The following is a 23,096-nucleotide window of genomic DNA, read 5'->3' as shown; positions in this document are numbered from 1 at the left end:
GCCCCGATGTCTTGCCCGGGGCTTGCCGTCATCCAGGCAGTGTCCCCGCGGGCAAAAAACCAGACATGTCGCACCCAGTGAGGTGACAGCTCTGCCTCATCTGCGGGCTTGTGTGTTGCTAGTAACTCCAGCCTCTTAAACTTAGTAGACTTGAAATTCATGGCTTTCAGCTGTGTCCTCCTCTCCCGAGACCCTGGTTAGCTTTTGGCCCTGGTTGAAGATGCTAATGCTTTAGCTGAGAGGTCTGTGGGATGAGCCACGGGTGTGATAAGGGTGGCGGTAGGTATCTCCCGGGCCATCTGCCCGGCAGCATGTGGTGGCTGCCCGCACTGCCCCACAAGTGATGGTCACAGCGAGGGCACCAGGGCAGTGGAGGTGCCCGTGGCCCTGTGCCTCTGCCTCTGCATTGCCACCAGCTTGCATGAGGACACTGTTGGTGGTTTCCCATGTCCTGCTTGCACTGAAGCTCTGACTGTTGCTGACGCTGCAATGTTAGCAATTGTAGCTGCACTCCTGGAAAGTCCAAAGTCATTATAGGCAAAGCTAGCAGGGCAACAGTGTGAGTAAAAGGTGCACAAGTCAGGGTTTGCAGGAGCCTTCGGTTACTGGGTAAGGATGCTGCGGCTATTGACAGCATGTCAGAAAGCATGCCTCCAACTCTGGTACTCAGTGCTGCCAGAATTGTATGGGTTTTTCAAGCAGCTTCTCTGAAGTTTGTAGCTAGCCCTAATGAGAATAACGTTGTTCCTGGAAAGCTCATGCTGTTCTGTTACAGCAACCACTTGCAGTAGCACAGCTCTGACACTTACGGTCCTAATAGAGAAAAAGCTTAGGAGATCTTAATTACCATAATAAAAACCTGAGAAGGTTTTTCTGGCAGAATGGTAAAAATGCTTGGTCCCAGCTATGCTAGGATATACATCATCCTGTCCACTGATAACAGCTGCCCTTTTGATGGCAGTTGCAGCAGTATCGGTGATTGTGCTTTGCTCTGTGTTTGTACAGTTCCTCGCACAAAGACATTCCTTTCTGTGACTAATCTTCCTAGGAATTATAGTGATGCAAGTAATAAGTAATTAGTATATTTCATTACGCTAGCTCTGAGAAACTCAATCATGTTTGGGGGCTGGTTGTCTCACAGTGCTGTAGAGGACATCCTTTAGCTTTCATTTGTCTTGCTTGTTGATGTTGTATCAAGAAGGCATTCTGCTGATGTTTGAGAACTAGAAACTCTCAGATTGTGTGACCCTTTTCTAATTTTCCTTGGCTGACCACCTGGGCCTAAGAAAAATGTGATATTATCACAGTACTGCAGTTTGGAATGAAGCCCCCTGTGGTAGTCCAAGAGTACAATTGTCAAGAAATGGATACAAATGACCAAAACAGTGGATGCTAATGCGAGGTATTTATTATTCTCAGTAGTGCATGACTTCTGAGATGCTGGCTGGCATGGAGGGTGGGGAAGAGATTCTCTATAAATTGAGTGGAAAGCTTATTTTGTTGTTTCATTTTTGAAGCTAGATTGTCTTCCTTTATTGCAGCTGTGATTCTTAATGTACGTGTTGTTCCAAGCTTAATTTCAAGCTCTCAGCTATTATTTTTTTACCTAGTTAAATATCTGTGTGGTTTTCCTTTCCAAGAAGAATTTATTACTATGCTTTGGTCTGTGAGCTATAGACAGATAACTGTACAAAAGCTGTAATACCAGCACTTCCTATGTGTGTGTGTGCTTTTTAGAAAATGAGTTGTTAAGTTGGTGGCTTACACCTATGTTAGGGTGTGTCCTTGTCACAAGCAGTTGTGAGACACAAAAACCTCGGGACCCTCCATGGCCCCGTTTCTGTAGACACTGAGTGGTCAGTGAGGCTGAGGTGAGGCATCCCTATAGCTTTTGGTGGCTGTCCTTTCCCCCTCTCCATCCCAGTCCTCGAGTCCAACCAGATTGACTCATCAGGGGTGTGACGTCAGGGGCGGCAGCAACTTCTGAGAGTTTCACCATGGTGCCACTGATAGGTGATACTCCAAATACCATGGCCACACAAGGAGGGAAGGGCTGGCAGGGGAGAGCAGAGCTTAAAGGGGAGGTAGCCCCTTTGGGTGGCCTTGTGGTAGCTCAGCTCTGGTAGGAAGTAAATGTTTTCCTGGACTTGTGCCAAGGAGAACGTGGAGAGAGGCTTGGTTGTCCCTGGTCATGGTGGGGATGAGGGATGGCGCTCAGTCTTGAAGCGCACAGTCCCAAGGGAAGGGGTTACGGTTCATATTTGCTTTCTGCGGTGTATGGTAGCTGTTGTAGAGGTGTGATGTCTCCAGTGGAAGAACAGAAGACTGTTCGGTGCACTGTCTTTCAGTCTTCTCCTTTGGTTTGGGATAGTGCTTGCTACCCTATGCAAGAAGTGCCAGTGTCTGATAACTACTTTTGTGAAAGTGTCTCCTGAGTTGGATTTATTACAATTCCTTAAACTGATATCTGCAGTGGAGTAATTCAGCTTTTATTGAAGTTGAAATGTATCTTACCTCTTATTTCAGTGGGTGAAGCAGTAAGCCAACTCTGATTACTTTTCAAAACTGTACTGTAAAAGTAGACTATATGGCATACTGTGCTGCAGGCGCAGATTTGTGAATTCTTCTTTTGTTTTGCTTTCTGAAGGATTAGTGTTCGGATTTTCCAGGGCTTCAGCTTGAATTTAAATTTTACTACGTGGCTTTCTGAAAGTGAATTTATGAATCATTGTTATGGATTTTGAGTAATTATGTTGTCATGCTGTTATTGATAGATGCAGAGTCATACAGCTTTGAATAATGTCAGCTTAAAAAAAAAGAGACTTCAGAAGTAGTGGACATAATTGTATTTCCTTTAACATCCATGGGAGCATGAAAAGGTCACTACAATATCTCACTGATGGTCAGAAATATTTCATTAAAAGGTGGCAAGTGCTTGTGTTACTTTGGTAGAAGAAAAGAATTTGTCAGCACAGCCATTCAGTCTCAGGATAGTATTCTTTTTTGTGGTTGGTTTTTTTTTTTTGTATTTTCACTTAGTACATTAAGCTTCAACCCTATTCAGGATTTCTAAGCTTATTTCTAAATAAGCTGTTGTATTTGGTGCTGTATTCCTACAATTTCCAAGATCACTTCAGTTAGAAATTTATCATGTCTTTTTACTATTACAGGTAGCTGTAATCAGAAGCTATTTATGGATCTGATGCAAAAGTTGGTTAGACTTTTAGAATATAATTCATGTCCAATTGGCATTTAGTTAGTTGTACATGCTTTAATGAACCTCTAGGTAATCCGTTATTTTGGTTTGAATCAGTTTGGCCACTCTGATATGAGAAGGTCCTGACATCATGATGAAAGTTCACACTAAACAAATCTAATTAATGAAAAGCCACTCATGAACAAGTAAATATATTCTAATATTGAAAATACCACAAAATAATAATTAGAAAAAATGGGAAAAGTTAGCTCTCCAAGGTGCTTTAGTATTTTAAAGAAAGGAAGTGCTGATTTGTGTGTTAATGTAATGTTACACGTTTTCATGATAGAATCAGGAAGGAGACTAGAGGAAGAAAATGTAGAGAAATTACTTAACTTGTTTCTGCTTTCATAAAAGAGGTTTTTTTGTTTGTACTTTCAGGTCATTTGGTTCAAATACAGCTTACTAGCATGAGGAAAGAATTACGGGCCCAGAGGCCTGTCTTAAAGTGTAAAAAAAACAGCAGTAGCTAATGATAAAAGTGAACAATGATAGCATAGAACACTGTTAATCATTGTAAGATATAATACTACCAGAGAAGAATAGCAAAGGAAACCAACCTACTAACAACACAAGTTGTATATTGACCTGGATTTTATAGGGCTGATAGGTCTGTGTAAGCTATGTAGAAGTATTCTTCTGTTGATTAAACTAAAGGTGCTTTTGTTGAGTAAAGCTAATGCATTTGTCATGTATAATCTTTTCTTGATTATATTAGTACTTTTCTAATGTAGTTAAAATTGCAGACAAGAATTACAGGCAAGAATGATTTTTATTTGTAGCCAATTTATAGTGACATGCTGTATAGTCTTGCCAGCAAAACAAAACAACTGCCTTTGTCTGTTCTTTTCTAAGGATCTAGTCACCTGTGTTAGGGCAAGGTACATTCTGCTTTTAAAACAAACTCTGAGAATTTAAGAACATTGAGCTCTCCCTGTCCTTGGTTGAATTGCAGAGAGTGATTTATGCTTCAGCCAGGCATGGAAATAAATAATATTGCTTTTAATTGGTGTGCTTTACAATTTTTATTCCCATAATATAAAAATGTAACAATGAAAAATAGTATGTAGAATAAACCTTTTATGACCATTTGAGTGTGGTTAGGGCATATCTCTCTTATTGTCAGTAGGGATTTTGCTCTTGCCTTTGGAGATAAAGTATTTAGGCCTTTCATTATTAGTGAGTTTTAACTGCAGAGTGTGTGTGAATATATGTATATATGTCTACAGACACTTAGATGGCTTTTACTCTAATCTGGAAGTGTGCTATGAATGCAGTTTTGCAAAATAAACAGGGATGTTTTGTTTTGGGTTTTTTTGACAGTTCACAGATGGAGAAAATTGAGACATTGCAGAATCATAGTAAGCAAAGGGTTAAGTATGAAGGTTTTACATGGAATTCAATGATGAATGTACTGGTTATAATCTTACTGGCCTCAGTGTTGAGAATCTCGTGTGCTGAAGGTAAAAGTTACGGTTCAGTGTTTTGCTGCAGCAAGATCATAATACTTAATTAAAACCTTAATGTATACATGAATGAAAACCATAATTGAAGCCATACTTCAGTTTTATTTCTGTCAACTTAATTTGTTTGTCTGAACAAGTTAATTAGGCACCAAGTCTATGATTGAACAAACTACTTAAACATGTGCTTAATGTTAAACATGTGAATCTAGTGATGAAAGTTGGGCATGTGCTGTTCAGCTGAGCTGGGGCTGAAATTACCCCATCTGTGCAATATCTTAGCCCAGTGATTTGCACTGACAAGTGCAGCTTTTGCCTGAAAATCTTTTTTATGTCAGGAAATGTTTAGATCTAGTTGATTCTACCTTGGGGTAGATTGTGGCTGAGATGATCTCTCAAACCCCTTACCAGTCTTGTCTTCTAAGGTTTATATAACAGGAAAACATAAGTGATGAAAAGTCAGAGTTCAAAAATTATTGGTATCATTTGAAAGATGTCCTTGAAAATTTGCTACTGTATGCTTACATTTAAGTTCTGGCATATCTATAGACTTACAGTAAGCATCCACTTTTGAAGTGATTGCAGTTATGTTTATGAATACTTCTGTGCTGTGCTTTCTTGCAATACTTTTCTATTGTGAAGTGCCACAGAGTTTGAAGGACCACAGAAGCATTTCTGTGGTTGTGCTGTTCCCTCTTCATTTTGTTGTATGCACATCTTTTAGAATGTGAACTGGTATGTTTCCTGTTTTGTCTTTTCAGCACCATTTTAATTCACAGACTGAGGAGATGGCAGAGAAAGGGGCGATAGCCGTGTTCATGCTAATGACAACTCCCTATCAGAGTCTTTTCACTCCTGGCTGCCTTCTTGCACTTGGTCAGCATTCACTTAATTTCATGGCTGGTTTAGCTAATGTGAAGGCAGCTGACCTTATTGCAAACTTCAGCTTTTGAAGAGGCAGGTTTTCCCTGTGTTAGAGCTCTAAGTCATTGCTTGGCTTTGTTCTTTCTCCCTGACAGACCATATAGTGCTTGTACTTTGTTTCTTGCAACCAGTAATGTCACAAAGTTAACAATCATGTGCAGTCCTCTTTCATGTATTATTTACTACAATATCAATTATTTTTATTTGTGTATTTTTTCAAACAGGCGTTATACACAATGGATTACTTACTGACTTTGGATTGATATCAGTCATAGCTGTGGGTCTGTAAAAACACACTTTGATTACATTAACTTCTTAAAAATGAATGGGAGGTCATGCAGTATGAGCCATCGGACAACAGGTATTCCTCATGGACCTAGGATGATCAGTGGACAGCAGATCCCACCTACCAGAGTGCACGCAGGAACGCCCTGCCCATCTTCAAATAGCAGCACCCCAAGCCCAGCTATTGGAAACTTGTCTTCCAGCCTACACATAAAGATGCCCCTTGGAGGAGGGGTAGCTCCTCAGAGCAACATCATTGACAGTACTATACACCTTCCTGCTCTAAGTCCCAGGAAACAAGTGGTTACAAATGGGAAGCCTTTATTACAAGTCCCACAGCCCCCAGGACTGCCAGCCCCACAGTCTTTAAAGCCAAAACAGCAAGAATTTGGAAGTACTTTCTCCCCATGCACAGGTGAAGGTAAGACTCCTTTTTCTATTGCTAGTAGTAATAGCATGTCTTCTCCAATATCACGTACCTAGATGATATTGGTTTTAGTAGATGGCATCCAGTCTCTTCTTTACCACTCTTTTACTACAAAGGAAGAGATACTGAAACAAAATGTTTTGTTATTTTCCACAAAAGTAATTCATTGTTTGATTGTTCCCAGGGGCTTTGTATTACACAGCAGTTGCTCAGAATCCCTGAGTTGTCCTAAGATTCTTTATAAACAGTGTAGTGTGACTTTGCTTTGCTAGCCTAATCTCTTGACTCAACAAATCCAGATAGTAATTTTATGTTCTGTGGCACCAGAATTTTGCGAGTGCTATCAGAAATACTCCTTCTTGGATGCACGAACACAGCTTTCCACTGGTGACTAACAGCTACTTGCGATGAAAGCAGCAATGTAGTCATGCTTTTTTAGACTGCTTAGGCTGGACAAGCTGTAAAGCACTTTGGAGCATATCTGACCATAGATTTGCAATCCATTTTTTGGAACCACTGTTTATGCTGTAGAAAACAATGATGCATAGCCCTCACAAAATTTGGAGGCTGGTCCTCTGTGAGTAAGTGCTTGTGCATCAGAGATTTACCTATCTATGAGAAAGTACTTGGCTGTCTGCTCTTGGGTCTTTGAAGTCAAAACAGAACTTTTAAGTTTTCAGTACTTCGTGACTCTGGTCATGCTGGAGATTGGGATACTCTTTTGGAGGAGTTTTGGTATCATACTTTTGAAACTGAATGTACATAGACATGAGAATTTAATGTATAGAAAAATAATTAAATAGTTTAAAATACCAAGAAAAGCTTGGGCTGATATCTGAGTGAAAGTGCAGAAAAGGAGACGGAGATTTCCCATTTTATTCCAAATGTATTGCTTCTCTCCGTTTCCTGTTTTTCTTCACTACTTCCCTTTGAAAACTTAGGAAGTCCATCCCTCCTCAGCAAGGCTTGAAACCAGTATCATTTCAGAACAAGCTGAAAGTTAACTGCATGCTTGAATGCTCTGCTGAGTCAGACCAGTGGTAATGCATATACATATTCATTGGGTGACCTCTGAGATCACCCGTCTGGTGCTTGCTTTGGTGGTGGGTGTAATTCACAGCATATAGCTTTAAGCTTCTGCTACAGTGAAGAGAGGTGGACTCCTCACATGATGAGCTTTGGAGGAACTTTTCCATCTCTCTTTCACTACAGGTAGAGCCTGATTCCTGCTGTCTTCAAAATTACATGCCTAAAACCAGGGAATCCATGCTGGGATCTCTAAAATAGCCCTGCATAACAGCTAAGCCACCTGCAGTATGTGTTGCAGAGCAGCATCACAGGGTGAAGAGAGCGTCATGTACTTGGTTTGGGGATTTTGATCTGCTGTGCTGGACCGTTCTGTTCCTAGCTGCTGTCATTTCCATCTTTCCGTCTTGGCCTGATTAGCTCTCACATATGGAAAATAGTCTGCTATTTTGTGGGATAGCGAGTAGAGAATTCAGCCGAAGGGCTGGCATTAGGGAAGCTTATATATAAGCAGTGCTGGTTAGACAAGATACTGTGGACTTCAGATACCGTGGACTTCAGATTCTATGTTTCTATGGATTTGGATTAGTAATTCCTCATGCTTTAAAGTTTTTGTTATTAGCAGGATCACTTACAGAGTTGAAGATTATGCGTGCTTGGAATGTACCCACTATGGAAGAGTGAAGTCTCATTCACTTGGTCATGTCCAGATAATTTTCTAAGACTTTGAACTGTATGCTGTATATATGCTACATATATACACACACACACATGCTGTATAAAGCATAGCATGTATGTAAATAAGACTGTAAACCTTATAAAACTATTCATGTAGTTTATGTTATATATTTTGTCCTTTTCTAGTGGCGGGTACATGGACGGAAATATCTTTTGGTAGGTACTTATTTTAGTTAAACCTCCATCTCAAGAAGACAACACTTTTCCTTTTACAGTTGTCTCAGTATCATTAATAGAGGTTTGCACTATTAAAAGTTGTTTTTTTGTTGTTTTTTTGTTTTTTACTTTAAAACACATGGGATAGTAAAAGCAGCAAGATATACAACAAAATTACTTGTTAGTGGTTTTGGAATAGTTTGCCTGCATTCTTTCAATAATGGATAAAACAGTTTAAAAAAAAACCCAGGAGCTTCAGTTTGGGGTGGAGGAAAGAACAGAATATTTGGGGGCAATCCAGTTGTGTGCCTTGTTTTTTACAGAGGGGTTTTTTTTGACAGGAGGTGGTGCTGAGTGCACAAAAAGAGAACAGTAATAATCTACAGTAACCACAACACACAGAGAGTCTTTACTTTGCATGAAGACTCTCTTTATCTTGTATAATGTTACAAAGCTTTGAAAGGAGATGATTTTTTAGAAAGGATGCCACCTAAGTCACATTGAGAGAAACTGTTATGCTTTTGTGCATGATGAGAACCTGAAGCACGTTGTGCTGTGTTACTGTATGGAGAAAAAAAGCAAGTCTGAACATGCACTGGTGTACATCTCTGACTTCAGTTACTTCACCTCCTCTGTGGTACTGATGGTATAATATGCTTTCTAGTACTGTGCTGTGTATATGAAAAGGAAATAGTATAATGGTGGATTTTTTTCAGTACTGAAAAATGTGCTAGTACAAAAGTTTTTTTTTTTTTTTTTTTTTTTTTGCTAGGAGTGTACACTTTTGTGTACCCATATTAGGTATTTTCTAATAGAAATTATATGCAAAATGCAGGCATAACAGGACATGTATTTGGCATTGGAAATTGACAGTCTCTCATTTTGTTTGATATGTGTATTTGACCACTTTTTGTGAATAATCGGTTTCACACCTTTTAGATTTACTCAGGCCTAGAAAGTGATCTTTACTGACAGTCTCCGCTGAGGTGAAAGTGAGCTAGAGAGACATCAGGCAGGAATGAGCAGAAAGGGGAAAAGGGTGAGAACAGTAAAGGAAGACACAAGACCATAGCCTGGCTAGCACTGGTCTTCAGCTTTTCTCATCAATGCGGATCTTTTGATTCAAGTCTTGTAATGAAAAATAATATAATTTAAAAAATCCAGCGGTCTGTTAAGAAGGTAATTTTTTAAAAGTCTGTAAATTTCAAATAGTTCAAATAAGAACTGTGATCTAAATGTAGTGATGTCCAAAAGTTATGTATTCAAGGATTTATTACCAGCATATCTGTACTTTATACACATCTGAATAATACTTTGTTTCCTAGAAAACCTAGTAGCTGTTCTTATTGCTTGTCTTATTCACTCTTCTGTGCAGACAAGGGACTTGTGAGCGTGAGCTGGACTATATTTAGGCATATCCTGAGTGTTCTCATGTCTCATGTAGTAGTAAAAATCCCAAATTTTTCTGAAAACAACACATTTACTGAAAGGACTGATATGTATGTTCAACACCTATACTGGTTTCTCTTACTCAGTGAATGAAAACATGTTTTTGAAGTCCATCAAGAGGTATTAAAGATAAACATGTCCCTCCTGGTGTAGGTAGTTGCGGAAGGTGGCTGTGGGAGTAGTTCGGGTGGAGACCTTGTATTTTTCCCTCAGCATTATTCATAAGCACCACTGTGGGGAGGGTCCTGCTGTGGGAGTTGGATCCTTGGTCTGAATCGCTGTGATATTACTTAACATGCTTATGGCAGTTCATTCCAAGTTTAGGAGTGGATTTTCCTGTCCTGTAAGACAATATATTGTAGTCTTAAAGCAGCTTGGATTTGGCTGATGGAGAATTTCTACTGTGACTGAAATTCCATGCTGAGGTGCTGTTGGTGGAGGTGGTGCAGCTGCTGCACCTCCAGCCACTGTGCTCATAACCTGGTGGAGAGGTCCAACATGGACATGGAGAGGGGAGAGGCAGCCTGTCAGCCTGGCTTTTGGTCTTACTTATTGTGATTGTGGTTTTAGCTGGTATGTCTGGCAAGACTTCCTAGAAATTGTGAGCAGCTCTCAGTCATAAGAGCCGTAGCCATCTCCTTGCGTCCTCCATTCTCCCTGGCAGCAGGTGACACTGCACACGTGGAGAGTTCAAGCCTTGGAAACCAGTCTGGCCTTCTGTTCCACCCTGACTGCTCTACTAAAACTAGTGTAGTCAACATGTGGGTATGTGACTAAGACTATGTTATAGTTGTGAAGACTGAACATGAAAATACTTGAGATGGGACTTGAAGAAGCAAACCTGGACATTTGTTTCTAAGAAATGCAGAAACTTGTGCAGGTAGGCACAAGTTTATTTTCCTTTCCAGGGCCATTGAAAAGACAGCTGTCATCTTCCATTTCTGTGGTTCCTGCAGTGTTAAGTTTGTTCCATGATATGAAAAATCATTGTGTATTGTATATCTTGCAAATGTGACTGTAAATCTTTTCTAGTAAAATGAGACAGTTAGCTAATGTTCATGTGTAAGATGAGCATGTTTCCTGTTGGAGATCATTAAGGCTCTTCCTTATGCTAGAAATAGTTGACAGGCATTAAATCTTAGGATTTTTTTTTTTCCACCAGAGGCTCTGGAAGAAGCAGCTCCAATGCTGCTAAGCTGTGTGAGAATTGTGAACTTGGTCAGGGAGGATCATTTGTCTCCAGTTGCCAAGAGAGCCTTGTTTCAGTTTTGAACAATAGCCGCACAGGTCTGTGAGGAGTGTTATATGCAGAAGTGTTAATCAGTAAGCAGCTTGAGCCACACTTGAAATCTCTTTGACATACTTGTTTTGCTCTCTAGTACTGTTGTTTTTATGTGTCAGTTGGCGCAGTCTCAAAAAAGATGTTCATTAGTATTCTGTGCAGTTTCTTACGCAGAAAGCTTGACTCGACTTATTTTTTCGGTTGTTTTCTATAATCAATTGTCAGCAGTTTTAAAGCCTGGTTATTGATGATGTTTAGGTACAGCAAAGTGATTAAGTGATAATGATCTTAGTTTTATCCAGCATGACACATTTTCCAGCTTTGCATATGCTTCAGTGGCCTTGATATGCTTGAAAAACAATACAGGATCCATCAAGGCAAGGAAATCATTACTTGCAGCTCTGGCAGTTGTTTGGGAAATCCATTCTGAAGACAGTAGGGATGGGTCTCGGTGGATTCCTTTGTCTGGTCTAGGACTTTCCAAAAGGGCACAGCTGAGAACATAAGACTCCCCGAGTTTAATTCTGCAATTAGTTTTAGAGGCTGGATGACCAGCAATCCTGGTCAGGTTTGAGAAGGTTCACTGTGGTTCTTGGTGTGCCTCTCATAGAATGTGCAAGAGGTTTACTTCATTTTTATGTGAAAGGTGGTGCACAGATTCCTGTTGCAAGACATTCCTTTGGAGTGGTTATTTCAGGTTAATTTTTTTTTTTTCCCGCATCTGTCATGGTTTCAGGCATGGTTCAACTCCTGAACATAAATGATGTTCAGGCAACTCTTGAACACAAATGATGGAAGACAGTGATTTACACTGACTTTGAGTCTGTACTTTTAGAGTCTTTATCTTAAGCATTTAGAATTTTGTTTAAGAACAAAATGTTTAAGAAAATAAAAATAGCTGGCGATACCAAAGTGCGTATTGGAATATGTGTTACAAAGGCCCCAGGCAACTTACAAAAATTCCCTGAAGGGTGTTAGGCTTAATGCCAAAAAGGATCTACTTTACACAGGAACTGTAAAATCTCTCAAGAGTATTAGGCATATTGCCAACACTTACCCATTCTGTGTTAAGAGTGTGATTTAACTTCTCTCATACCCAGCCTTATACCCATATCCTCTGCTTTGTGGGCCTGGGCAGTGAGCTTTAAAATGAATTGTAGATAGCCAAAATACAGTAAGTGAAGGGGTAGATTTAAGTAAAGTTCGTATTTTATAATTTTCTTAGACCAAATATTATTCTTTCAGACTGGGGCAAACCAGTTGAAGGTGATGGCGTGTATTTATCAATAACTTTATGACACCTGTTTTCACCATGATGACAGCTTGCTGTTGTCAATAGCATCCAAAAACTGTCTCCAGCTGGAAGGCTTCAAAGAAAGCATGGGCAAGGTGGATGGGGGAGGCTACACCAAGCTCATGATCCCATGGGCAACCTCCGGTGGAGATCTCAGTATGCCTTTGAATGTCCTCCCCAGCAAAATTCCCAAAGGATAAAATCAAGGCAGATTTGAGAGGGTGACTTTTCCAGGAATGTAGCATCTCCTTTTTTTTTCTCCGTTACCACTGATTATAGGATGCTTATGCATCTGCACTTATGTCATCTTAAAAATGGCTAATGAATTTTGTGTCCTCCTTCAAGTTTGCAGAGAGGAAAATTTGATGCCTCAGGTTCAGCCATCATAAACAAGCAAACCAAAACAGGCCAAACTATTATATTTTCACTTTACTTTGAGAATCGTCAGCTTAGTGCATGATTTTTCAGTTTTATCACCAGGAGGTGGCACTAACAAAATCTGTTTTCATACAGAGATATGCATGTTTCAGCCACCTTTTATAGGGGAAATTTGGAATAAAAATCCAGTTGAAATACCAAAATTCTGGAATTTTTGTACCTGAACATTCTTGAAAACTGCATTGAGGCCAACTCTCCCCCTGAGTGAGGTAAGATTTGAGTATTTTGGTGTGAATATGGGTAAGTCACTTTAATTTCCTGTGCTTCTATTCTTTTCATTGGCAAATTTTGGATAAGTTATTTTTACATTTATACAGTGCTTTGAGATCTCCACCTGAAGTGCAATTTATTGATGTTAAACACAAAATTAATTTCAGGGCTGCATGTGCACCTACAGAGAGAGAACATGTTGTTTGTGCCTTTACATGGAAGAGCAGGGGGCCAAAAAGCAGCCTGGTGCACAGTTAAGCAGAGATGTGTGCAAATACTGAATTTTGCAGATGGATTTGGCTTTTTTGCATATTACCATTGTGTTCTTCTTGAACTATACTGCCTTTCCTAGCAATGCTACAACATGATCTTCACCATGGTAATGTGTTCCTTCATTTGGTCCCTACTGCTGCAGACCTGTTTGATGATGGCGAACAGGAAGCATACCAACTGCTTGCTTCGCTTTAGCTGCTCTCTCCTACCCCTCGCCCACGGAAAACAATGAGAAGAGAAGCTGCTCTTCTGACACCTACTCTGTACCTAAAGTGCAAAAATGGTCTTTCATTTACTTTCAGGGTTCTCACACAGTTGTAAATACCTGCAATAGTCCTGGGAGCAGGAATCTGACACCTACTCTGTACCTAAAGTGCAAAAATGGTCTTTCATTTACTTTCAGGGTTCTCACACAGTTGTAAATACCTGCAATAGTCCTGCGAGGAGCAGGAAGTTGGACTCAATGATCCTTATGGGTCCCTTCCAACTTGAGATATGCTGTGATTCTATAATTCCTCTGTGAATAAAAGCAGGAATTGCCTGCACCAAAGAGATTTCTTTCTTTTCTATTTTACTTATAGCTGGTCTTTCTGAAACTGAATCTGATAATTAGTTCTGTCTCAGAGTTCAAGGAAGCTGGGGGAATTAGTATGACTTTTTTTGAAGGACCATGCTTACATGTTTGAACTTTGGCTTAGCTTGGACAATAAACTGTCTTAAAATGTATCTGACCTGTTTCTAACTGGGTTATAAAGAGCCTGCATGTGTTCCTTTGTCTGTGTTTCTGTACCACTTATCCCTTCTAGGGTATATTTCATCTCAGGCAAGTGAGGTGTTTGCAGGCATTGCATGTTACCTTATACTTGAATTAGTGGAGCGTGTCCTTCACTGCTAGTTGTAAGAGCGTAGACCATCTTTTCAGGAGACTTGAGATACCAGCTCAGTATGTGTGGGGTGCAGCAGATGGGGCACTGGGCAGGGAATGCAGAGATGCAGATGTAAAAACATGGCTTAATTGATGTTGTTGTCAAAACTCGGTAGTCACATCAGCATAGCAGAATTTTATTTTGGTCTCTGCTGTGGTACTTGCTGCTGGAGCTTCTTGAATGATTGCGTCCCATTTTAGCTCTATGTCCCCCTGTTCTCACTCTCCCCATTTGTCTCTCTTCTCTGTTTGGATTCATGGTGAAGAGTTTATTTATTTTATGTTTGCCCAGTAACAGACATAATGGCTACTGCAGCCTTTGGGTATTACTGCAACGCAAGTCACAATGACAGTGATGAAAATATAATACTTAGTGATGGGTGTGATGTAAGTGTCTATAGTGAATAAGTAAATGGGGAGATTATTTTCTCTTGAACAAACAGAAAAATTTTAAAGGTGGTATTAACTGTAAGGTACCAGAACAAATATACTGCCATGAAATGCTTACTGTAGTCTTTTAAACTGTATTAATATGAACTGCAGCAGCAGGTTTGTTTTTTATCTTTTATGTCCCATGGTAAACTTGTTGGGTAAACAGAATTATGGCAAAATAGTCATTATTGACTGCTGTGACTTTACCAGTGAAACTTGTTCAATGGTAAAGTGGTACTACTTCAGTATTTCAGCGAAGAAACATTGTCAGTTCTGGTGGCTCTAGGTGGGATTTTGATCTCCTAATTTATCTCTGATAGTTGATCTTGCACAACTAATAAACACTTTCTGTTCATGGTCTTAAAATAAAAATCTAGATTATTCATAAAGGGGGAAAATTTTTGAGACTGAGTGAACAGCTAGCGAAGTTTGTTGTCTGCATTTAACCATCATATTTATAGGGCTAAGACATTAAATATTGCCATTTTATACCAATGTTTGTGAAATTCTGCAGGTGGCAAGCATGCCCTTCAGCTGTTTTGTGGCTGGTTTTTCTAGAGAGATTTAGGAGGTAGGATTAGTAGTGTTTGGGTGTCACAGGGCTACATTTGCTGCTGAAGGTGATTAAATGTTGGATTGTTTCTAGAAGTTGGAAGTCAGCTCCATAGTCCCCCCCAGAATGGGAAGGGAGTATAAGAAACATGTCTCACATCATGAAAGGCAGGAGGGCCTGGGGCAGGAACAGGGAATGAGCTTTTTTCTTCTCTGAGCCCTTTCCCTCCATCTCGTGATACAGGATATAGCTCATATGTAGGGCTTTGTGAAAAAAAACAAAAACAAAACCCACATGTCCAGGCAATATTCTCCAGCTGCAGCGCTAAACGGAAGAAATGGAACTTTTCCTTGTGATGAAAATCTCAGTTCATTGGGGTTTTACGTGGTCAGTTCTACAGATACCATGCAGCTGATAAAATCAGTGGTTTAAGTGGTTTTCCCTGGGCTGTATAGAGAAATCTATCCCTATTTAGTCTAACCATTTGACACGTTAATAGGCTGAAACAGAATACGGTTCACTTTTGCTACTGTCTTTTCACCAAAAAAAAGCATTTTAAAAGCCTTTATGACCAGATGATCAGAAAGAGGAATTCCTTTCTGGAGCAATTACTCTATTCTGTGGTGGAAGTTGTTCCATTCAACTCCTATGATGAATTTTATTGTCGGCTCAGGCAGAACCAGTATTTGGACAGTTAGGACATTAGCAAATGCTTTGCTAATTGAGTATCTTAGACTTTTTTTTTCTGTGGAAATTCAAATTTCAATGAATGAATGAATGAGAGCACTGCAGTACGTTTCTTCTGACAGGATATTTAAATTGCAAAAATTGGCAATCGTTGCAGTTGATTATCCTACTTGCTCTGTAACAAGGCTGTACATTTGTACACATGACATTTCTAGAGACTGACCTTCAGGAGAAATTAAGCTAGTTAATGAAACAGTTACTGAGATGCTTCTGAAATAATGAAAAATGTTTGCATATTTGATTGGTCAGTCTTGCAACTGGGTTCACTGATCTAGTCCTGTGGTTTTGAACTTAGTGTCTTCCTACAGCTGTACCCAGAAATATCCCTAAACTGTTGCGGTGAAATTTTTTGAAGTTGGGAGCTAGGTTTCAGATGAAAACTATTCTTGTGCAAACCTGCAGCAGTTTGCTTGCAAAGTGCATTCAGATGATGTGTGTGCTAGCATGTGATTGATTAAAATGTCATATATGGGTGTAACTTCAGCATGACGTGTGTATTTTTACATGCAGGTATTGTTTCACAATACAAACACACAGTTTGTATACTTCAGCATTTTTTTGTTCTTTTTTTGGAAGCACATGTCTAGAGTTCCGTAAAATTTCACCTTAAAATTGGACATCTTTGGGCCTCTATATGGGCAACTGAAAGTAGAAGAGGGCTGGTGCACGTGAGAAGTGTACCATCAGTCTGTCACTGTAGCTCTGGCTTTCTTGACTGTAGCAAATGTTCATCATGAAAAAGCATACAGGCATGTGTAATACTAATACTGATACTGGTTTCAGTGACTCGCTGCATCTGTCTGGAATAGACCTGCCAACTTTTATCTTCCTGTATAAGAGGTTTCAAATGATAGTGAGAAGAGAGTCTGTCTACAGTGGATTATTATGCTTTAGTGAGCAGAGACCACCATGTCTTCAGGTTTGCCAATTTAACCATGAGCCTGACGTTTTGTCTGGGGACAGCACCGAGCTGAGAGGTCAGCAGAAGAGACATGCCTTCCCCAGCTTTAGTTATTATAATAAGGCAGCCGCTGCATAACATTTCCCTTGTAAAAGCTCTGGAAAGAATTTTGGCATGACGGGTTGCCTTGCAGGTGTTCACATGGCAGGCGGATAGTGTCCAAGGGGACATCTCCAGGGTATGAGACTCCTGTTGGTGCTTGGAGTGGGTGAACTTCAGCCAGTGAGAAGAACTGGTGTCCTGGCTGACCCGTGGTAGCTGTGTGCAATGGTGAGGAAAATTCTGCTTTCCTCACTACACTTTCCCCTTGCAAATGCGTCCAAAAGCCTCATGAATTTAGTTCCCTGAAATGACACCAGATCTTGCTCCAGCCAAATTCCTATTGAAATCAGTGGTGTACTCAGAACTGCATATTTGGGCTGTAATAAGGGATTACTTTGCACATTGATGTAACTCTTGTCTGCATGGTCAGAATTATTTTGCAGAGCTTCCTGCTTCTTTGAGGGCAGGTCAATAGGGTAAAATGTTTTCTTCATTCAGGAGGCATTCCATTGTGTTCAGGAAAGGCTACTTTGACTGACTTTGCATTAGTACTATTTATTTTTTAATTAAATGAAGCCTTAGGAAATAAAGATTTTTATTGGAGATGAATATGAAGAAGAAAAGATATTTAAACAATGGGGAGTGGATGCAGTACTTCATAAGTACATACTTTTCCATTTTCACTTCCTTGCAGTGTCTGCCTCTCTTTTTTTTTCTTCAAAGAAAAAAAAGGCAGCATTGGAGGTGCTTGACCATTGCTATCTGCAGGGAAATAAGCTCCATCAGACTACAACCTGTCTCCCACTAAAGAAGCTATGTTTGGGTCTCCAACAAAGTAGTGGGATAATGTTCTTTCCCTGCAGTCTCATGGAACTGGTATTGTTTCATCTGCAGGAGAATCCAGGCTTTTCTGCTTTTACAAAAAATTTTTGGGTGATTCCTACCTTGTATTTGGTAAAAATCCTTTACAGAATTGAGATTTGAGAATTAGTTACTGAAATATTTAACAGTATATTAAAACTAGTAGATTAAAAAAACCCAGTAGATTAAAATTTGCAGTGTGGCTAAAGAAAACACTGACAAGTATTAAGAGCTTGCAAATTGGAAATGGCAAATGCCAATTGGAAATAGCAAGCTTTAAAGTCACTTTTCCCCAAAAATGTTCTTCACTTTTCTTATTCGTCAAAGGTAATACTAAACATGTAAGTGATTAAATTTGGCAGATGTGGTTTCTGAGTCTGTGGTCCGCAAGTGGTACAGCCCTGCTGAATAGTCCCAAGAAGGTTTCAGGACAGCCATCTCCATGCAATGTCTGATTCAGTTCCCCAGTTGTTAGTGGAGATAACTGCTTTTAATGCCTGTGATAGAGAATGGTCATTGGCCATTATACAATAGATATGCCAAGACTTAACGTAAGTTTTCTAAATTGGCCATTATAAAAAATAGGGTAACAACTAGGGCTAACTTCATAAAAAGAGAAAAGTGAAAGTAGTAAGAGGAGAAATCAAAATGTTTATTTATAAATCCTACAGGGTCTTACGTGGACTCCTTGCTAGCAAACAGTGCAGGGGTTTGGGCGCAGTGGCAAGTCCTGCCTGGTCCCTCTCTGGTCCTTTGCAAAGTATTTGTGTCTGTCTTCCCTGAGATGTGACTGTCTGTCCACCTACTGCCATCTCTTCAGCTCCATCCTGGCACCGTGTTGTACCCTGCAGTCTCACCAGCCCTCTCTCCCTCCACTAGCCCAGCAGCTCCCAAAAGGAGGAAGGGTCTCTCTTTCCCAGGGCTGACCATGGCCCTCCCCCTTCTAACAGCAAGCGCATGCGACCGGGAGCACACTGCTCACGTCAGGCTGCCACAGCTTCATTGCATTTTCAGGAGCTGTGGGATTGAAGACCTGCAAACTACTCTAGGAGCTTCAAGGCAGAAGAAATGTTATCATGTCATTTCCAAAAAGAGATTCTATTTGAACGGAGAGTGAATTTTTAGGCTGGATTAAGTTTTATTAACATTATAATGTATTCAGGTTTTGTTGGTTATGAACACCAAGAGTGATGATCTCGTATGAGCAACAATGAAATTGTACAGGTTCCTCTGTTTAGGTGGTATTTGGTATTGACTGGACTGAAGATCGAAATACAGCAATAAAAAGGTTCTCTGTCTGCTTTTCAGTATCCTCAAATCTTGGGGTTTTGATGAAAAATGTTTCTCTTTATTTCAACTGAATGGCTCTTTTCTTTATTGCGTGTCTTCTCATTACTGTTACTTGAATGAGGAGTCTAAGGCTGAACAGAGTGCTTTTAACCAGTGTTATATCCTGCCTTTTACACAAAAAAATTTAGCTTTACTTTACAGTTTAGGAATACAGTTTGTCTCAGTCTGTCTGCTTCTGAGACCTGAATGAGATTTAGCCACTGAAAAGGGTTTGGGGTTACCAAGAATTTTACCATGAATGGTTTGGAAACATCCTAAATAAGTGTTTTGAGCACAGAAGTTTAAAAAAAAAAAACTCTGTATACATTTTAATAATTTTTACTTAGAAGGGTAAAAAGAAAATAGATACTTTTACTAAAAAGGCACTTGAGAATTCCCAGAATAAATTTTAATATTTGCCTGAATTCATAATTCATGCTTTATTCAAACACCAGTATAGTATGACAGGCAGTCGTCATGGTTGCTGACATTATCAACAGGAAGTTTATTTTGGCAGCTAAATATAGTTCTTAATTACATAACATACACTTTAACATCCTTGTTCTGTCCTACTGAGATGTTTTCAATGGCTTATTTCAGAGGGTAAGTCAAGAGTTCAGCAGTAGCCTATTTGATCTAGACTGAACTTACATTTATTATATACTACTTCTTGAACATCTGTTAATAAATCTTCAGTTGGCTTTCAAGTTCCAGCTAACCAAACTATAATTGGTCTGTCAATCAGCATTCCCAAATAAATGTTCTTCTAAAGAACTACTGACCCAGCATTGGTGTCAATTAATTAGTGAAATGTATCTTCTAACACAATCCACACTGTTTCTTGTGAATGTTTTGATGCTTTTGGTAGTAAGAGAGGACTGCTTGGATATTTTTTTGCTTAAGCATGTAGCTAGAAAATGAGTTGGCTTTCAAATAAGAGGAAATGTTTAAAAAATCTTTTGTAATATAAGAGAAATGCTGTTCCTTTTGGGACCTTGAGGCCTGCTGGAAAACCACTTTTGATATCCTGTGTACACTTCCTGGCCAACTCCTGAGTGGGATGGTTGATGCTGCTGCCTGACTCTTCTTTGCCCATAGAGGTGCAAGGCTGGTGGGTTTTGCCCACTTAATCTATACTCAGATTATTGCTAGCTTTGCTGCACCACCTAAAGTGGCTTTCTATTTTGACTTCTTGCTGCGTCGGCATCTTTCCCATCTTGCATATACTTTCTCAACTACTTTCTTCATTGCTGTGAAACACGGTTACACATCTTATTTCCATGTGAAAAGCCATTTATTTTGGAATGCATCATGTGTGTTCATAAGACAACAGGGAAATTTCTGAGCCATGAGTATTTATCTCTGAAATTCCTGGGGTTCACATAATGGGAATATTGTTTCTGGCATCTTGATTGGTTGAAGTGGAAGTGATTGTTATTTAACCAGACTTGTTTTGGTGTGAAGGTGGGAGAAGGAGCAGAGAAGTCATAATGAAAGATTTTTGGATCATTGAAAGCATTTTAGAAATACATGGAGAGGGAAAAGGAATGAGGAAATTAATTTTACATAGATTTGTATATTCTCATCTTCATTCGTGATCACACAAACTCTGGGCAGTATTCAAAACCCAGTGAAACTGTCAATTTTTGGTCAGTCTGTTTATTACTGTTAACTTGGATGGGGATGGGAAGCATTTGTTTCATAAAATGGCTTTGTGTAGTTCATAGTCAAATTGCTAACTCTGCCTAGAATCTTGTGTAAGACCAACACCATTAATTTGTTATGTTTTTTTTCCATGGCTGTTTTGAATTCCTTTCTCACAAAAGAAAAATTATTTTCTTGCTAAATATGGAAGCTGCTGAGGGCTTTGAAACTTTTATTGACCTCATGACAAGTCCTGTGCAGAAATTAAGTAGGGTTGATACCTCACTGGGATGTTTAACTTACTGGGTGTTGGAAAGGTGGAACAGCTTTGAGTCTGCCCCAGGAAATACTTGAAAAACAAATGAGACAGACCATGTGTCTAGTTAGCTACTGGAAAACTTTTCACCCATGCCTGTCCCACATAGCCCCCTGACTGGGGGTTACCAAAGGCTACTGGTCCCCACCAGGTGGGATGGTGGGTAGGTCCTGGTGTCCCCAGCATCACAATTCTGTCTCCTTTCCCTCTGCGTCTACTCTGTCAGCAAGCCTTTCTAGAAACCAGCATGCTTGTGCAGGGTGTGCCTTGGAGCTTCATCCTCTACCTCAGGTAACCCTGTCTTCTCCTTCTCTTTCGTATCTCCTCGGCACTCCTCTTACCTTCCTGCAGCTCACCCCCTGCCAGTTATGTCGAACAGCACTGATGGAAAAGGAAAACTTGCTCATGTAAAGACCAAGTACAGTAAGTTGTAATTTTGTGAGGTACAGAGACTGAAACTTGGAGCTTGCAAGAATTCTCTCTCTTTCACTTGTGGGGGAAAAAAACCAAATCCCCAACTCCAGTGATGAGTCTAATATGAAAAATAAGTCTAAATAGATCTTGATTTTAAATTTTGCCTTTGACAGATGTAATTATTATCCGATATGGAAAACATTGTAGGGAGAGATTCTGAACCCCTTTTGCCTACTAAATACTATACTGTGTAAAGTTAAGGGCTAATGGGAGTAAAGGATCATAGTCTGGACAACAGAAGATGAAAATGTCAGTATATGTAGAGCAACCAGGATTGAAATTTGAAAGTGTAATTCAAATACAGGTATAATTCTCTTATGAACACTGCTTTTGATTCAAGTTCAGCAAGTGCTTGTGCGGTTGTGTTGATTCTAAGTACACGTTCAGATTGGCTTCAGCTCTTGTGCAGGTTTGTAAATCTATTTTCATAGATTTGGGTCTTAATACTCTGTAGATTGAAGGACCTGTTTAGACTTGTGGATTTTCTTAATCGTTGTGCACTGACGTTTGTAAGGGGAAAAATTAAGATTTTTATTCTTTTTTTGGAAGGCAAATGGCTGAAGTATTCTCAGCCTTCAAACCTAAAACACAATGCACAAGTCTTCCTCCCAGAAGAAGGAAAAGGACATTCCTTTGTGTGCATTCTATAGAAGACAGTCACAATCGCTATCGTACTAGGAAAGTAGACTGAGGAGAAAACATGGACCTTCTTTGGCTGGGGACTCTGCAGAAAGCCTTTTGAGTGGGAAGATCAGCCCCAGTGCTGTCTAAGAGTGTTCTGAAAATACATGCTGGGAGGCTCTTTCTACATGGCTGTGTCCCCCATTGGTCACGAAAGCAGGAGTTTGTACATTCCTATTAATAGAAAATACTGCATGAACGTTCCCTGACTCCAACATGAGTTTATTCTTTAATCTGGAGGTTTTTTTAATTAACCTCTTCTATTGAGAGAGGTGGTACGGTCTGTGCAGCTGGAAAGATTTCTTTTAGATGGTAACAACAACTCCCTGTCAAAGGGTGAAGTTGAAACTCAGAATGAAAGTTGCTGGAGCAGTTTATTTTCTAGGCTTTGTGGACAGGTCATGGAAGTTTTATTAGAAAATGCTAGGCTTTTCTAGAATCTAATGGAAAACTATGTCTATACTGGATATTTCTGCAGAACTGTTGAAAATGTTTGAAAAAACTTTATGTTAGATTCTAGAGGTTTAGACTGATTTATTTATTTCATTCCAATTAAATTCCATAATATGGTATTATTCATAGGAGAGATTTTGTTGAAATTAATATGGTAAAAACAGTGTTGAAAGAAAGTTAATTGAGTTTGGATTACGAACTGCCAAAGATAAGTCACTAAGGAATAATAGTAGCTTTGAAAGATAAGAAAAAGGAGTAATAGGTTTTTTTTTTTTTTTGTCTAAGTGTCTTCCCTCCAAACTTTTTGAAAGCCCTGGATTATTTTAGAACAGGAAAAACAAACTGTTAAAGAAGTAATAAGGTGTAGAAGACTGGCAAAGCATCTGCTTTTCCAACTGCAAACATTTTTTAAATACTGTTTTGACTTATTGAAAGAAAAAACTGAGTGTCGGTATTT

The 23,096-nt window shown here is 39.5% G+C and overlaps 1 protein-coding gene across 1 annotated transcript in view; it reads left to right on the top strand.

The window, feature by feature from the left end:
• The first annotated feature begins 5,964 nt into the window (after nt 1-5,964).
• The window catches only part of GLIS3 (GLIS family zinc finger 3), a 177,566-nt gene continuing 160,434 nt past the window's right edge, over nt 5,965-23,096 (top strand). Inside the window, exon 1 of the mRNA XM_009279945.1 lies at nt 5,965-6,349. Within this exon, the coding sequence (XP_009278220.1) occupies nt 5,965-6,349 (385 nt within the window). The remainder of the gene's footprint in view (nt 6,350-23,096) is intronic.

Source organism: Aptenodytes forsteri, unplaced genomic scaffold (assembly GCF_000699145.1).
Source record: "Aptenodytes forsteri isolate BGI_AS27 unplaced genomic scaffold, ASM69914v1 Scaffold99, whole genome shotgun sequence".
NCBI classification, from domain to species: Eukaryota; Metazoa; Chordata; class Aves; order Sphenisciformes; family Spheniscidae; genus Aptenodytes; species Aptenodytes forsteri.
Note: the sequence above shows the minus strand (reverse complement) of the source record. Positions and strands in the feature narration are given on the sequence as shown.